This window comes from Mycteria americana, chromosome 11, assembly GCF_035582795.1.
Source record: "Mycteria americana isolate JAX WOST 10 ecotype Jacksonville Zoo and Gardens chromosome 11, USCA_MyAme_1.0, whole genome shotgun sequence".
In the NCBI taxonomy this organism is placed as follows: Eukaryota; Metazoa; Chordata; class Aves; order Ciconiiformes; family Ciconiidae; genus Mycteria; species Mycteria americana.
This window is the reverse complement of record NC_134375.1, coordinates 21054894-21073116: the sequence shown is the minus strand read 5'-3', so window position 1 is coordinate 21073116 and position 18223 is coordinate 21054894. Positions and strand designations below refer to the sequence as shown.

At 43.8% G+C, this 18223-nt stretch overlaps 1 protein-coding gene across 2 annotated transcripts; it reads left to right on the top strand.

Moving 5' to 3' along the window:
- Positions 1–6869: 6869 nt before the first annotated feature.
- CCDC51 (coiled-coil domain containing 51) lies at positions 6870–15235 on the top strand. Of its 2 annotated transcripts, none has more exons than XM_075513793.1 (5): positions 6870–6964; positions 8693–8952; positions 9087–9433; positions 9744–9908; positions 12124–15235. In XM_075513793.1, exons 3-5 carry the CDS (start codon positions 9116–9118, stop codon positions 12898–12900), a joined length of 1260 nt encoding a protein of 419 aa, XP_075369908.1. In that variant the 5' UTR covers positions 6870–6964; positions 8693–8952; positions 9087–9115; the 3' UTR covers positions 12901–15235. The 2 variants fall into 2 exon arrangements, with proteins under 2 accessions (XP_075369908.1, XP_075369907.1); XM_075513792.1 differs by lacking the exon at positions 6870–6964 and adding an exon at positions 7065–7201.
- Positions 15236–18223: the final 2988 nt, after the last annotated feature.

Sequence of the window (18223 nt, the reverse complement as noted above, 5' to 3'; positions counted from 1 at the left end):
CGCCTGCTCTCGCACCTCACCGTGAGGCGGGAGCCTCTCGGCACAGGGCGCGTGCGCGCAGACTGCACGGCCCCCACAGGAGGAGAACGCATGCGCAGTGCGGCAGTCCGCCCTCTTCAGGCGGTCGTGCACCTAGGCTGCTTTCCCCTGGCACGGCCGCGGGCAACCGGCGGTCGCGGCCCTGTGGGAGCCCCGCGGAGCCGTACCGGGGTGGCACTGCTGGGCAGCAGGCAGCAAAGACGAGCTGCGCTGCCGCTCTGGGAGCGCCGAGGCGGCGACCCGTTCCTGAGGCGGGAGGCGGCCGGCGGGAAGCGGTGCGCATGCGCAGGCCGCACACCTGCAATAATAGGATGCGAGTGAGCGAGGACCGCCGTGTGCGCGGCTGTCGTCAGTGCGCATGCGTCAGCGCTCTCCGCAGCGCCTGGGTGTGGGGAAGGGGGGCGCGTGCGCGCGTCTGCCGTCCGCAGTACCGGCGAGCGAGGCGTGCGGAGATTCCCGCGGCTGCAGTGCGCATGCGCTCGGCGGCCGCCTGCAGCGCCGCAACGAGACCGCGAGGGGGCGGCAGAGCCTGGGCGCGGCCCGCTCCCGGCTCCCGCCTGAGGGGGCTGCCCTCAGCCCTTGGGCAGCTCGGCCCCGGGCAGCCGCCCGCCTCGGCCCCAGAGGGGTGAAAGGCCCGATGGCCGGGAAAGGCCTGCCCCGTCCTCTTCCAGATGTCGAGGGCACCTGCCTTTCCTGCCCTGCCAAAACGGGGCCTCACACTTCAAGAGGAAGAACGGTGTGTCCCTTAAATAGCCACCCTTGGAAGGCAACACCCCCAGCCCTCTAGAAACATCTCCTTTTAACAAGGAAACCCTCTGAGTAGCACCTTGTGCACTGACAACCAGCACCCAGAGTCTCTTCCTTATGAGCCCAGAACGTGTCTTCAGGTTCCTATGTAACTCCCCACAGATGCAGTCGAAGTGCCTCATCGTTTGCAGAAGCGATCCCCCACTTGCAGCGAACAGCTAGCTTTCCTGAAAGAGGGAGCAGTCCATATCCCACCATTACCATTCACTCAGGTAAGAAGCACCCTATGTTAATTCTTTCCCCCTTAACTCCTGCCTCGGGAACATCATATTCCTTTCTTGAAGTTCCCATACCCAGTGTACTGTCACTGCTATTCATTTCAAAAATTAAGTCCTAATCCCATAAGCACTGTGCCCTTCTCCCCGCCCTCCCCCAAGGCGTTGCTGCGAGTGTAAAGGAGCTGTGATGTTGTCAGTATGCAGAAGTTCAAGGAAAACAAGGTGTAGGTGACTATTTGTAGGACTATTTGTAAGACTATTTGTGAGTGTATGATGAGCAGCCACCGGGACTATAGGGCACAGCACCACAGCGTACCTAAGCAATAACTATGAAAAGAAGTATTATTTTGGATAGCGGTTGACGCTAAGGTAACCACTTTGCTGGTGATGGGAGTATAACCCAACCTTTTGTCTAGAGAAAATTTCTAGCTCTTAGGAGAGCATATGCTGATATAGCCACGTCTTGAACAGCTGCAGCTAAACGTGAGCCTCCAGATTAAACCTCTGCAGATTTTAACTCTCAGGCCCTGACTCCCATTGTCAAAAGAGAGCAGAAGTTGCAATTTATTCTCACAAATGACTACCAAACCAGCAGATGCACTCAGGCTGCACAAGGTCACAAGTGGTCTTCAGTAAAAGTTCCATTTCTAGTATAAAACAGTAACACCATTTTTAAAACAAAACCTACAGGTAAAGAGAGAAAATATTACATCTTAACAAAAAAGATTTATTCTGACTAAACAAAATGTACAATGTTTCCCAAATGATAGTGAGTTTTCGTGACTCTCTGAAGTCTGCAGATCCATTGAGTAACTCGATCACTTCTTACCATGCAGTTTGATCAAACTACTTTTTGCCAGACTTCTTTATTCCACCACTAGCTGCCAAAAGAAACAACACAACTGGTTAGACAACTGTTACAGAGCTTAGTTACAAATTTAGTTCCTCATAAAATCAAATCCCCACTAGACTGCCCGTACAACTCAGATCTCCACTGGGGAATTGGTTTTGCATGTGTTACTCTTCTGTGTTTGTGATCTCACATACTTTACTCTGAATGGATAACTTACTTAACATTAGAAACCAAGTTTCTTCTGGAACCAAATATGCCCCATAAATCTACAACAGAACTAAATATTTCAACAATTCCTTTGTTCCTCCATGGACACCCTCCATTGTTTATTTCTTACACAGCAGGAGTATAGTCTGGTCAAATCAAATTCAAGGCTAACGGAATAAAAGCATTGGTATCCCTACAGCAACCAGAGCGTGCAGCTGGGATCAAAGCTCTACAGAAGCAGGTACTGGAATGATGAGAATTCCAGTTCTCTGGAATTATCTGTTCTCTGCAGTCCCTATTATTGAAGAGACTAAAGCAGGGTGAAAGAAAAAAACATATTAACACGGCAACAAGTGCGGCATTTTTTGTAAATGCTGGTTTTTTTACAGCATGTGTCATGTGTGACCAGTAGAAAGGAAAAAAGAATAGCAAAGCTACAGCAAGATAGACTGCAAGGGCTGATGGTCAACAGCAGACTTTGCACTGCAATACGATTCTAACAGCGTTGCCTTGCTGAGGCTCTTGGGAATAGTCCAGCCCTCCCACGATAACATAATAATCACTATCTGCTTTGGCAAGCATTGAACAAGGACCAGATGACTGAAATTCAGTCTAGAAAAAGGCACAGTAATCATGGCAGGAAAGAACTATCAAGAAATCTTTAAGCTGAAGCGCCCTACGCAGAACAGGTTTAGGATGGTAAGGACACAGAAGAGAGGCTCAGTGAATTGTTTTGCATTGGTCTGTAACACCAAAGACATTGAGTCCCACACCCAGCACATTTTTTGTACACTGATAAATCAGAGGAGCTAGATCAATTTGAGATAAAGAAACAAGAAATATCCCAACTCAGTAGGACTGGATGGCACTCCCTCCAAGAGCACTGACAAGTTCTAATGAGAAAATGCAGAACCACTGGCTAAGATTTGAAACTTATCATTACAGCCACTGTGTCAGAGGACTCAGACTGCCAGCATAGCTCCCAGATACTGAAAGGGTTGTATAAAGAACTGGGGAACTATAAACCAGCGAGTCTGACCTTGATGTCTGAGAAGGTAACAGAGTCTGTAACAAAGCAAATGGATAAACACAGTCTTGAGAAAGTTAACAGGACTTCGGTAAATGGTAAATCCTTCCTCACTGACCTGCTGGAACTCTGAGGGTATCATTAAGTCTACAGATAAAGTGAATCCAGGGGAATTTCATATTTTCAAACAGCATCCGATAAGATTGCATAGCAAAGGTTGTTAGTGAAACTAAGTTTCTATGGGATTGCTGGAAAGGTCCTTCTAGGACCTTTCAAGATTTAAAACTTGCTAAAGAATAGGAAACAAAGTGTAAAGTGTAACGGTCTTCACAGAATGGAGAAGGGTTTAGTCACATTAATGGACCACAGGTCAAAAACACCTAGGGGGAATAGGCAGGGTGTACCCTTTAACATCCCTAATCCGATCACTACGAACGCTGGAGGAGTACCAGGCGAGTGCACAGACTCACATTAACACTGTCTCCTACTACGACTGTCTGAGACAAAGACTAGGCTGGATGCACCACCAAGATGCACCCTGCAAACTTTCTTCTGTGATACAGCATACTTTACAGTCACTTAGGCAAAAGAGTTGAATCCAGACTAATTTCCAGTCACAGGTTGTTGGGTTGGTTTTTTTCTGCCAGGAATCTACTGCTCCTGAAGAAATTCTCTCCTCTAAGAGAACAAGTACTGGATTTGTTAAACTTTCAGGACTGTGGCAAAGCTCACGTGTAATGTATCTGGAAAGAAAAGGATGGTATGCTAAAATAAGAGTAGAAATGTCTCTGCACCATCCCACCAGAATAGGTTAGCATGCCAGACACACTGTTATACCTGCTAAACCAGAACCTGCATCAGTCATTTGGGGGTGAAATTGCATAGTGAAAGAAAAAAAAAAAAGCCTCTATTTGTTATTCATCATCTCCACTTTCCATCGACTTACTGGTGTACGTTAAATAACCTAGAGGTACATGCCTTTTTATGTTTGTCAAGCAAAACCATGAAATTTTTGAAGCCAGCAAGCCCTCAATTTTTCCTATCAGTATGGCACCTCACTTACTGAGGGGCCCTTTTCCAGCAGCCTTTGCTTTCATCTCCTCAAGTTTCTTTTGCTCCTCCTTCTGCTTTTGTTTAAATGCCAGATCTGTCTAAAGAAAAGAACAACAGTGTTTGTTAACATCTCCTCCCCAAAAAAATTCAGAAACAACTGACAAGCAATGAGAAACAAATGTAATGTTCTAACAGCAATGAAAACCTGACTGAACACTACTAAATATGCAAAACCTTGCAGAACTATCACAAAGGGTTTTTTGCTGTACCAGAACGCAATGACTAAACTTTAACTTTCTACGTTTGATCTTTCCAAAATTAAACAAGTATCATTTCCCATGGCATAATCTCATTCTGCCCTCTGAATGTTTGCACTGAAATCATTCATTAATATGCCACCAGTGACACTGGGAGCCTAGTGCACAAGTGCTGTCTAACAATAAAACTTGGATTATATGCGATCTAAGAAAAAAAGGTTGCTTTTACCTAAAAAAAGCATTAATTTTTTAAAAAATCCTTCCACGCATATGTCACTATTTTTTCCGGGTTTAATACATGTGTATTAGTTCCAAGAAATCTAATGAGACTGCTGCCAAATTGTACAGGCAAGCCAGCTGTTGAGCACCCCTGCTAGAACAGCCTCCAGAGTTGAAGAGAGCTCAAACATACTCTGTCCCTGAGATACATACTCTATATAGCCATCGAGGCTGAAAGGGACCATTGGCTTTTTTCCTTGGCACTCAGGATTTTGGGGTAACTAAACTGAGGACCTTCACAACTGAGATTCTATAGATTCTTCACCAATCCAGTCCATGGCTCAACTACCTTTATAACTGGAAAGCTTTCCTCTTCTGTAAGTTACAGCTTCCCTTGCTGCAGTGTAAGCCTGTTACTTCCCCCACCTACCCCACACAGAACAGAATATTCTGTTTCTCCAGGTCTTCCACTGTTGGGGTTTTTTTCCTATAGACTAATGTGTCTTTCTTAGTAAATCAATCTCTCCCATTTATCCACTTCTGTGCGTTTTTCTCTTGCAAGGTGTTGCCCCCATGTGCTTGCAGTACTGCAGTGCCGAGAGGAAAAGAAATATTATTACATCACATCTGACACACGAGACTTTGTTTATACATCTTGTATGACCTTATTCTTTTGCAACACCTGATTTTGCAGGTTCATGTTCAGTGTATGATCTAAGTCTCAAATCCTTTCAGGTGGACCTGGAGTTTAGCCAGTCGTTCTCCTTGTATTTTATAAGTCGATTATTCTTACCAAAGAAAGGGACTTGGCATACATGCTTGATTAAATTAATCCATTTTTTCAAACTTTCTCCAATTTGTTAAGACTACTTTGACCACTGTCTTGTCCTCTGACAGTCTGTGGCCCCTCCAAATTTTCTGTTTTCTACAAAGAGAATAAGCCGTATTGTCAATCAGTTAGTCAACCAGCCAACCGAGGCACTAATCAAAATATTACTTAGACTGACCGAAGACAAAAATCTTGCAAAACCCCACTCAATACATCCTTGCCGTCAGACACTGAATTGTTAGCAACTGCTTTTAGCGTGGCATTCCAGCAAGCTGCACACTCACCTTCCATCACCTTTTGAGGTCCCGTTCCTGCCTTGCATTTGAGAACGTTACATGAGCTAGCGTCAAGAACCTCCTATCTCCCGGTTTTCTCCTCATACACAGAGCGCTGCCCCGCTACAGAACAGAACTTCCTTTTTGCCCACAGCTGTACTAAAAGCCATACTGGCTATTAATTTTTACATGACTATAACTTGGATCGTTGTTAGCACTTAATTGGTTCTACCATTTCCCTAACAACAAAGCTTATTTAGAAAGCTATGATTTTTTTTTTTTCCTTTTTCAAAGAGACATCATACTTGCCATTTTACAGTCACTGGTGCCTCATCCATGCTCCACCATCCTCAGAAATGACAGCTCACACCCATGCTCTGAGCCCTTACGTTTCAGTATCTTTAACATGAGATTCACTAGTACCTAATTTATTTAAACTACTCGATAATCCACGGGGTTTGTATCCCGTCCTAGGCTCTTGTGACCGCGTTCATTTGTTAGACTTCCCATCGCAGCCTGCTGCTTTGGCGAGGACGTTCCAGCCTTCTCCGTTAGCCAGCACGGCTGCGTTTACCATGAACACAGGCGCGATGTCAGCAGAAAAAGAAAAAAACCAAAACAAAACGGAAAACCGGGGCCGCGGAAGGCAGCGCATCACCAATTCGCCCCTTACAGCCCCGTCAGAACGACGCTTCGTAAAAAGTGACGTTTCATAAAACATGTATTGCTACAGAAAGCTGAGCTAAGGGGTAATTTGAACGCGGAAAGCAGCCCCGCCACGAGCACGGGCCGTGGCTCAGGCCAGAGCCGAGCGGGGCAGGCCCGGTGCCGGAGGCCCCTCGCAGCCGCCCCGGGGCTCGCCCGCCGCCCTACCTCGTCCAGGTCCTTCGACTGCTTCTTCGGCTGCTTCAGCGGCTTCTTCTTGCCGCCTGCAAAGACAGAGGAGACAGTGAGGCCCGGGGAGGGAGAGGCGAGCGGCACCGGGGGCCCCGGGCCCGGCCTTACCCTCTCGGCCCGACATGGTGCCCGCTCCGCTCCGCTCCGCCGCGCCGCCCCTCGCCCGAACGCGCGCGCAGGCGGGCTCGCGCCACCGGGCAGCCGCTTCCGCCTGGCCCCGCGCGGCCGCCGTAGCGCTTCCGCCGCCGCTTCCGCCTCAGGCGCCGGGCCGGTCCCCGGGCAGGTAGGAGGTGCTGCCCGGGCTGGGTGGTGCGGTGGGGGCCGGCAGCCCCGGCGGGCTCCTCGGGGACGGCTGCCTGGTGGGGAAGGAGCTGCTCGGCTCGGCCCAGCCTCCGCCGCGCACGGAGCTCCGGACCGCCCCTGGCGCCGGACGGCGGCGGGCGCGGCCTAGGCGAGGGCTGGCGGTGGGAGCCCCCCGCGGCGGGCAGCTCCCTCCCGCGGGTCGTCTTCTCTAGCTGAGGTGAGACCGGTGCTGCTGCCCGGGCCCGTGCGTGGCTGCTGGAGGCGGTCGCGGTCTCGCCGTGCTGGTCTGTGGGGTGCCGGGAGCGTAGTCTCGTAGCTCTGCGTGCGGTGAAAGGGCCCCCTCCGGCAGGGAATCACAGAATCACAGAATCGTATAGGTTGGAAAAGACCTTTAAGATCATCGAAGGGGTCGGTCGTGTGGGAAAAACAGACTTTTCCCCCCTTCAAGTAGAGTTGTGAATGTGTGGTGGTGTGACGGAAATTCTGTTTTTACGTTTTGGCAGTGACAAAAGAGACTGCTGCAAAATAAGATAGGGCCCACAAAAGCTAGTCTTACTCACCACCGACGTCCAGTGTGTGTAGCAACTGGGGTGTAAACCTTTTGAAAGAATATTTATGTCAGTGGTTGCAGGTAGAGGAAACTAATTTTCTTACAAGGGGAAGCAAGAGAGGGACAAGGCATGTTATCTCAGATGAAGCTTTCATAATTGTCTTGGGTCCTGTTAGCTCAGACTGAGATTACTTTCTCTCCAGTCTGTTTGCAACTGTCTACATAGAAATTCTTCTAAAAATCTCAGCTTTCCCTTTTTGCTATACTGTCTCCATAGCCTGAATATTTGGTAAAACTCTTCATGTAATAGTGCAATTAAAAGAGGGAAATCTTGCAGTCTAGAACAAAGTTGAGCTGAGCTTTCAGTAGGTGGCCTGCGATATAGAGTAGGTGTTGTAATGGTAAGACATATGAGTGATGCTGGAAGGAGAGAGAACTTCATTTCCATGTTCTTGTGGTTTTGATCTACCATATCGTTATGCATATAAAACAACTGGTAAGATTTTCACATTGCAGCTTGGTGTTATTACTGTTTGTTAGAAATTCTTAACAGGGAATGAACCTGCGGTGTTCAGAATCAGTAGCCAGCTAAAAGCTGATAAAAAATATCTTCCAGTAGGAAGAATCCTTTCCTGTGGAGATGCCTTTATTTGCACGTATATGATGTCATTAGCCACCTAAAATTAACATGGAAAACTGTTTTAAAGTAATTTTAAAAAACTATGCAGCAGCTATCAAGCTTTCTCAACAATCCATGTTTTTATATTATATTAGTCAAAACCTAATATAGTCATACTCAAACTTCATATAAAACCTTATTTGAAAGCTGTAACTAGCAGTCTGCTTTTGCAGTCTAAGCAAGAATTTTAAGCTCATTTTAAAATGCAGCCCTAGCTGTGTGTTCACTACCTGATATTTTTCTGATCTTGTGGCTCTTCCTTATGTTTTACTTTTGTAGGCAGTCCCATGAGAGTATTTGTTGTGTTCAGTTCAGCACTTCTGTGTTTTCTCTCTGTCCTTCATGTTTTTGTCTGTGCATTCTTCAATGCTTTGTCTGTCTATGGAGTGTAAGATAAAGGGAATGATCAAGCCCCACTTCTTTTCTTATCAAGATTTTTTTACCCTCTCTGTCTTTTTTCCTTTTCTGTTCTTTTGCAGAATTGTTAGTACCTGTGACATGGTACACCAAGCTCAAGTGTGAAAGCACAAGGCAAAATTTCATCTGGCAGTCACTTCTGTGCTGAAGCATTAAATTACTCTGAAGCTACTCCTGCTGGTACTGGATCTGCACATGAGCACTATTCACACACTGAGTGAATTAATAAGCAAGAGGCATGGTGGCAATACTTAGTAACAGCAGAAAAGCAGGAATCTGTGGCAGAACTGCCCTTTGTTGAAAATTGTGGAAAGTTCTCTAGGTAAGTAATGGTGTAAAACTAGTGATGGTGTAGCCGTTCTTGAATTTTATTTGGTTTGGTACACTTGTGTAGTTTTAAGAGGTATTAATCAGCCATACTTCAATAACTTTTCTTTTTCTTCTTCATCCTTATAGCACTTTTATTCAGTGATTAAATTCAAGACATGGGGCCAATGAAATATAAGTCAGGTGTGTCCTCAGTGTCCTGTGGTCTACAATATCACCATTCGTTGATAAAGTGGTGTCCAAAAATGAATTTACACATAGTGCGGACTTACTGCTCATCAGCACCTAAGAGGCCAGAAGCCAAGTCTACGATAGAAATGGCCATACGTCTTCTTAATCGGCTGACAGAAGCTGGGACCGTTGTGGGAAAAAACTCTCTTCAAAAAATGTCTGCAACATGCAAGAGTTGGTGGGACAGATATGAAGAGTTTGTTGGAATTAATGAAGTTCGAGAGGCTCAGGGAAAAGTGACAGAGGTAAATATGGAGATAATGTGGAAATTTAAAAATTATGAGTTAAGATATATGAAGTATAAACACTGGCTGTGAGGCAAAAAAAGAGCCTCCAAGGAGGATCGTGTCTCTTTTTGTGCTTTGACTGTCTGTGCAGATACTACAACGTGTTCTAGTCTATGCACGTTAGTAAATATAGCTTATTCCCCTTAGATTGAAATGGAGTGTGGTTTGTTTTGTTCAGGGTTCCCCCCCGCCCCCCCCAGGTTCATATAATTAGCGATTTAGATCTGTTTGGTAATAAGTTTCTAAAATAAATACTCTTTCTTCTCAGGCTGAAAATGTCTTTATGGTAGCTCGAGGGATAGTACGAGAGGCTCGTGAAAATGTAGAAGCCCAACAGATTAAACTGAAGGAAATTCGAGACCGCTTGGACAGGGTCTCTCGGGATGACACCCAGTATTTAGAACTGGCCACTCTGGAACACAGGTTGCTGCAGGTAATTTGTTGGTAATTGAGCACTGGCGAATATGATGAAATTTGTGTGCTTTGCTTCCGCCACTAGTGACTGTTTTTGCAGATGCAGTTCAGTTCTGAAGTACAGTGATCTGAGTCTATTTCTGATGATACTTGTTTCAATTGATTATTACGATTATTTGATCTGCTATGCAAATTGTATATGTTTAATGCTAAAATAAGGCAGCAAATTTGGAGAAGAAAGCTGAGATAATGAGCTTAGAAAACTAATTCTTTGAGTCGTGACCTGTGTGTGAGTAGGCAACAAAAAGCAGGGATTCAATGAATCAACCTTCCATGTGATGAGAGAAGCTCCTTTCTGGTTGTTAATCCATGAAAACTCTCTCAGCTGCCTTCTATGTGGCTGCAACACCCAGACAATTCACTGAAGCTTTTGTCAGAGAGCAGCAAGGGTGAGGCTGCTCCATGAGGGAGGGCAAGCAAGAAAAGGAGGTTGACCGCAGCACAGGCAGGGGCAGTATCCTCACCAAAGGACACGGTCCTACAGCACCTCAGCTGGATAAGCCAAGCAGGGCTGGTGACATGAGCACATTTATCAACAGTCCATCAATCACAGAGAAAGGGAAGGTAGCAGCAAAAGTCAATCTAGGAAATCCATAGGAACAGCAGGGAACAGGCCTGGAAACAGGTACACACCTATGGCAAAGCTTAGGCAAGGAGTGGGTACCCATGTCTGAGCTGAAATGGAGCTCCTGGATCAGTGGGCAGAACATCAGGGAAGAGCTAAGGATCTGTAGCTGTCTAAATAAGGGATCAGGTCTGTGTGGATGAAACATCAAAAAAAAAAGAGAGCTCTGTGTGACTATGAAGAAAGGTAAAAACTCAAGTCACCACGGTCCGTAAGGTGGTGGTGCCACCTTACAAAAGAAATACATGCTCAGAAGAATGAGAATAATTCTGGGAGATGCAATTAGCTGACAGACAAGCTCACCGCTACCAATAGCAGTGATTCCTTTGCTAAAACAGCAGAATTTTACTGCAGGAAGATAACCAGGAAACCTTCCGCTATTTTGCTGAGATAAAATGGCTTACAAAAGGAACTGCCATGCTGAAGCCAGCGAGAAGGGAGAAAGGGAAGACACCCGTCTGTGAGCAGGGTAAGAAAGAGAAGGCAGAGGAATAAGAAGTGTATATGTGTCATGGTTTAGCCCCAGTCGGCAATGAAGCACCACACAGCCACTCGCTTACCCTCCACCCTCCTGGTGGGATGGGGGAGAGAATCAGAAAAGCACAAGTAAGAAAACTTGTGGGCTGAGATAAGAACAGTTTAATAACTGAAATAAAATAATAATAAATTGTAATGAAAAGGAAAATAACAAGAGAGAGAGAGTAACAAAACCCAGGGAAAAACAAAAAAAAAAAGGCAAGTGATACAACCTCTCACCACCCGCTGACCGATGCCCAGCCAGTCCCCGAGCAGCGATCGCTGCCCCCCAGCCAACTCTCCCCAGTTTCTATACTGAGCATGACGCCGTATGGTATGGAATAGCCCTTTGGGCAGTTGGGGTCAGCTGTCCTGGCTGTGCCCTCTCCCAGCTTCTTGTGCGCCCGGCAGAGCATGGGAAGCTGAAAAGTCCTTGACTAGCGTAAGCATTACTTAGCAACAGCTAAACCATCAGTGTGTTATCAACATTATTGTCCTGCTAAATGCAAAACATAGCACTATATCAGCTACTAGGAAGAAAATTAACTCTATCCCAGCTGAAACCAGGACAATATGTTCATGAGATGAATCGATCCAAGGCATCCTTTCCAATCCTATTTTCAGTTCCCATTTTTAAGGGGTTTAGAACTGAAAGGGAGAAGTGTGGTAAAGGTAATGCTTGGAGAAGTGAGCAGGGCTGAAAAAGTGAACGTTACAGGGAGAGAAAGACCTTGTCCACTCATACCCCTATTCTGTCATCAGCATGTGGCAGATTCTTGTGTAGAGGATCTTCAGCTGTAATTCTTGATGACCTTTTCTATTTCTCAGCTTTGACTTAAAATGATGTCTCATTGACTTAAGTAGGATTAATAAAGAAAATGCCACATTAAAAGGAAAATTTCTGAAACATAACTAATGGATGTTCTTAATTTCCATTCCTTCATCTGCACTGGGGTTTTGGGGTTTTTTTTTTAGTATACACTTCATAGCTTCATGTTATACCTTCTCCTTCAAATCACTGTATTTCTTGCAGGAAGAGAAGAGGTACCGAGCTGCGTATTTAAATGCAGAAGAATCTGAGAGAGAAAAATTCTCTCTCTTCTCTGCAGCTGTAAGGGAAAGCCATGAGAAAGAGCGAACAAGAGCTGAAAAAACGAAGAACTGGTCTATTATTGGTTCTGTACTGGGAGCCATTATAGGTGTTCTTGGTTCCACCTATGTTAATCGAGTAAGGCTGCAAGAATTGAAAGTCTTGGTACTTGAAGCACAGAAGGGCCCAATAAATTTGCAAGAAGCCATCAAAGAACAGGCCTCCAGCCATTACTTACAGCAGAAGGATCTCAGTGACGTCATAGCAGACCTGAAAAATGTGCTGCAAACAAGGACATCACAGGAAATAAAAGGCGGCACTTTGTTAACTAGAGAAGACAGGAATGACTCCATAAAAATAGATTCTCTTTTAATTCCTTTAAATGAACAGCTAAACTACTCTAAACAAGTCAGTTCATGTCTAGCAAGTTTACAACAGCAGTTTAACAGTTTGCAGGAAAGTATAGCACAAATGATTTCTGAGATGCGGAGTGTTAAACTTGCGGTCCATTCTAGACCTACAGAAAGAGTGATGCCAAGGTCTTCAGTGGAGGGTAGGGGCCAGGCTTCTGCTGTGAGAGATGTGATTTTAGAATTGTGTGATACCGAGCGGAGACTGGAAACACAAATCAAGAGAAATTCTATTTACAGCACTGCGGCGACATGCGCTATGTTTGCTATTACTCTGCCAGTACTCTATATTATACTTAAAGGGAACTGATCTCTAATTAATTGCCACAATTTACTAGATTAATAAAAGTAAACTTGCACTCTAAGTACTTAGAGTACAGGTCCAAATAAAGCTGCGTTAACATTTCTCATTATGCTTTCTCCTATATATTTGGAAAACTTGTAAAGACTTAGTCCACCTACTGCTGCAGGCTCCACGTTAACAGTCTTTGTCATGCTTTGTGGTTTTTAATTCCTCAAGCAAAGGAAATTCCACAGTTTCATCTGTTGATTTCATTCACTGCTTCATTCTTTTACTGTCTAGTCTTGTATGTCATGCCAATCAGCGACTTTCACTCTGGAGCTGTATTTGTGATTTTCTGTTCAAATGATTCTTTTAATGTGTCATTGATCTAAGTGCTTCATGTGTAATCCTTTATAATTTTTCTCCTGATATCTTGATAGTTTTGCAGTTTGTTCATACACAAAACATTAGGAGTCATTTTACCCAACAGGTAGAAATATTTGCCCTGAAGTTTTTGTTTTGTTTTGTTTCTTTTTTTTTTTTTAATTCTAGATGCAGTGACTTGCAGAATGACAAACAGTAGGGGCCATGTAAATACAGAAGATTGAAGTTACCTTGATACAATGTGGCTGTACAGCCAGATGATGCATTTAAAATACATTTAAATTACATGTGGTAACTTTTTCCTAGGATGGTTTATCACGAAGTATCCAAAAGCATTTCTGGAGCTTTAGCTATTTGTTACTGGTAGCTCCATGTACTTAAAGGCTTACAGGCAGGGAAAAAGGGTTCAGATGCTCAGCGATGTATTAAGTATGATGATGTTTATTCTCCAGATGCAAGCCAATTATCCTTTCTCTACAGACTCCTTAACCCATCATTCCCTAGGTATTCCATAATTTTAGTAATCATCTATGGAGCAATCACTTTCTTATCCTTACTAGTATCTCATTGGAACTTTCTCCGTCTTTTATTCTTTTTTCAATTTTGTCATGTCTGGAAATTGAAATGCTGCTCTACAGCAGGTGCTTTTAAGCCGGTAATAGCATTATGCAAACTACTCCAAAATAATATTTGGAAAAAAGTGAAAGGTTCAACTGGCTGTTTTTCCTGGAAGGATGAAGAATGGCTGATTGAGGAAGAATGCTTATCTAAACAGCTAAACATCAGTATCTGTGTGTGGCCTAACACTAAGTTGTTGGTATCGCTGTGATAAGAAATAGTTTTCTGCCTGTGATGGCAGCAGATAAGCAAATCAGATGTGGAACTCCTGCTCCATGAGCACTTCTGTGGAACCTTTGCAGACAAAGGAGCAACAAGCTCGCTTCATGGTGTAATGCCTTTGTGTAAGCATTTCAGAATGACTAAGTTGTGTTTAGTATACAGTCTGCTATAGGGTTTTTTTTTTTTCCTATCAGCGCTTTCTAGTATCTTCTGCCCAGTAACCATATTAAAAGAGTTTGAGGCTTTGATTATAAGCTCCTAAGACTTTAAGATCTTTGGGACAGGGACATTTGCTCTATGAAGCACCAACTTCGTTTGGTATCATTAGGTGCTATTATAACATGACTGAATAAACAAACAATATTAGGAAAGATCTGTGCTGATTCACTACCTGTAAGGGAGATGAAGTATGCAAAAGGTGGTTTTGGGAAGGACCACTGCTGATTTATATATTGATTGTTTGGAGTGTAAAGTGAATAACAAGCATTTGTCGGGGAAGCTGTTTGATCTGATGGCTTGAGAACTGGGATCAAAATTCCCATACACTTAGCTGCGTCAAGAAGTATACATACAGATCAGTACAATTTTTCAGACTGTAATATTCTGTTTTCTCATTTCACAAATATTTTTACAGGTTAAACTTCTTGCAGGAGCTTGATGAAAATCAGAGACAAGTGTGTAATTAAAGGGGAAAGGGTAGTACAATGGTTCTATTTGTAATTTGCTGACACTAGTCACTGAGAATTTTGTTCTGGTTTTGTGGTTTTTTTTTTTCCTTCAGTTTAACTACATAAAGTTAGGCCCCCTTATTATGTAAGTGGCTGAATTTTAGATCCTCAGCATCCCTGAAGAGCGTGGATTATATATACACGAGCATGGTTTTAAAATGCTGCATGTTAGGCAGCTAAACTTGAAAGTCAAGGCAAGACTCACTGATTGTACTTGGTGGCATCAAAAATGAGTAGAGGTCCAAGGCTAAATTTGTGTACAATAAATAATAGAATACATAAACAAGGGTTGTTTATTGTTCTAAAGAGACCTGCTTTCCACCCATTTGAAGAATGTATGCTAGTAGGTAGCTTTAACATTACCTAGAGTTACGGGAAGAAAAAGTCAGTCAATGGGAACAGTAGCGAGTAAGTCTGTGATAAATGAGAGTTTGAAATACACAGCCTGAAATTTGAGAAGAGCTGGATGGTGCAATACATATCAAGATGAAAATAACTGGATCTCATCCTTTGTAGGGAGTTTTGAAGATTCAGGAATAGATTCTGTGTGCAGCATTGTACAGCTGGCAGAAGCAGAACTCATTGTTACAAGTGATGACTGGTTCTCTTATTTCTGCTCTTCCTTGCTAAATCCTCGTATGTGAAATGACAGCAGAATAATTTCAATTGGGGAAAAAAAATTGTAATTAACTGTGCCTATATAATAATTAGGAGGGCAGATTTGTATACTCCCTCAATCCTGGATTAATCATCACTCCATTGTGGCAACAATCTAAACGTGTAGTTTGGTGCTGCACTGTATGTGTACCCCAAAGCCAGAAGGTGTGGCTGCAACAGTACGGCTGTACCTTCAGCTACCTGAAGGCAATATCCAGGAAGATGCTATACCATAGACTATACGCATAATCTGTTCAGTACTTTATGCTAAATCTTTGTCATGGTAACGCAGGCAGCAAATACACAAGTTTGAACAAAACCAGCACAGTTGTACAGAGGTGTTTATCTGAGTGCTGACATTAGTTCAGGTACGTTTGCAGTACCAACAGTGATTTACACAATGCACAGTGACATCTCGGTGCATGTTTCCTGATGATTCAGCCATGGCTAAATGAGTAGTTCGTTGCCTGTGCTCTTTTGGGCTCTTTTAGTGGGTTGTTTTTTTTTTTTAAAAAGTGTTCTGTTGCATGCCTATGGGTTATTAACAAAATTTAGGATAGTTGAGTTTTGCTTTTGGAATGATGTCTCTCAGCTGGAGCTTTCCTCAACAAGAAAATTCTGCTTGCTAAGGCCTTTCGAGACTTAAATTCTTGCTCTTTCTGTGAGCAAAGTCCTCTCTGGGCAGGATGGCTCAGCCAGCCCTGTGTCCCAAACGCTCATCAGCCAGGAGGGATGGTGGTTGCAATAGTTTTTACAGGTCTAGTGAGGCCGGGGACTGACCTAGGCATTGTGTGTAGGTCAGAGAAAGCCAGTGCTGATTCAGGTCAATTCCACTGTCAATCAAGACACATAAGATAAAGAGGGAACCTAGTAAGAGCAACAGGAAGCCCTTCGGTAGATAATAACTATAGAAAAATGGGTGGCAGTGGCCTGAGCTTGGCCCATGCTAAGCTATTTTGAGTTCTTACCGCTCCGTGAGAAACCACTAGTAACTCAAAAGCAAACAGCCTGGTGGCTATGGAAATAACTTTTAATGAGGTCACTGCAGACTTCAACAGTAGGTGCATTCTGAAGAGAAAAGCTGCCATTCCTTCCACTTGTGAAAGGAACAGCAAATGTTGCTTATGAGTACAGGACAAAAGCAATTCTATGTGGTGTCGCTATCAGGATATATACATTTATTTATTAACACTTGAGTTTTGAATGTTCCACCATTCTAAGAACCTGGTCGGAAGGTGCAGGTGCTCCTGTTGATTTCATTGTAACTATCTGTTTGGAAAAGACAGTTTCTTTTACAGAATACCTTCTAAAACCAAATATTTCCATCTTTATGGAGCTGAGGAGTGGGAGAGATGTCCTGTGTACTTCAGAAACAGGACTGAGATTTGCAGTAGGAGTGAGGTTTGTGAGCTAGGAGAAGGGAGACAATGCTGGGTTTGTCCATAATATATTTAGAACTGTATTTTATTGCCAGATTTTTGCTAGCAAGTTACATTCGTGACCTTCCTCATAAAACAGAGAGAAGTGCGGTTTCTGGTGTTTGGCAATTGGTGGATAATCTAAGAAGGTGTGTGCTTAAATACAGCAAAAAACAGCTGGACCACAGTTTTTATTTTTAAGGAGAATTAAGACTTCAGGTAATTATGGTTGTGGCAAGGTTTTGGAGTTTCCATCGTAGGAATTTTTTAAGAACAGTTTAGAGAAATATCACTAAGTTACAGATATAGACAGATCCTGTCTGGGACAGGATAGATTCAGTCAAGAGTTTTCAAACTCTTTGAAGAACTGCTGCTTCTTTTTTTTAAATAAAGTGGGAGAGTCTATGGACAGTTTGATGTCCTAATCATCCTAGTGCAGGTTATCCTATAGCACAAGTTACAGCAGAATGAGAAAGTGTTGTGCCAAGAAAATAATAAATAATAAAGCGTTGTGCTCAGTTTACGGTGGGCCATGTGGTGTTACGCACCAGGAGAGAGGGAGAGTGCGTGTATGACAGCTGCAATAAAGTATGACCCTAAAAGTACTGCCTTAGTAATTATTTTTCAGAATCAGATTTGTAAGGTGACTTCTTGGCCAATTTTGAAATACTATGCAAGGAGGTTTTTTTAAAGGCTATTTTTAATAGAACTTTGCACACTTCTGTTGTTAAGTCTTTAAATGGCTGCAACCTACACTGGCCTTTCTGTGAGTTTGCCTGAAGCAAGCTGGCCCATTAAAGATTATTCTATTTAAATACGGGCATCTCATAAGCTCTCAGGAACTTCCCTGTTTTTCAGGACTAAAAAAAAACCAAAAAAACCCAAAACACGTAATCTGTGTTGATTCAGTGAGCTGATCACCCAACCCTCTGTATTAGTTTGGTGCATGTAATCTGCTTCATCAAGTACATCTAATTCTTGCTCTTCGTGGAGGTGATTGTGACAATCTGTGTGGCTGGAGCCCTCACCTGTGATGTTGGAAAACTTGTTCATGGCGACATTGGACGTCATGCGTAAATGCTTAGGCCACAGAGCCCCAAGATAAAGGGATTGTCACAAGCATCCCAAGCTTGTTTTGCTGCGTTCTGCAGAGAGAGAAGTAAACCTGTGCAAATCAGTGTGGGCTAAGAGAGTCTCTGACGCTGCTCCTGCAGGTTCTGGGGTGCTGGGCACTGTTCAGACCGCATGGTCTGCGAGGCATGTTCAAAAGCAGATCTTCAAACATCAACAGACTGCTGCTAGCAAAACTGTAGGTGCCTAAAT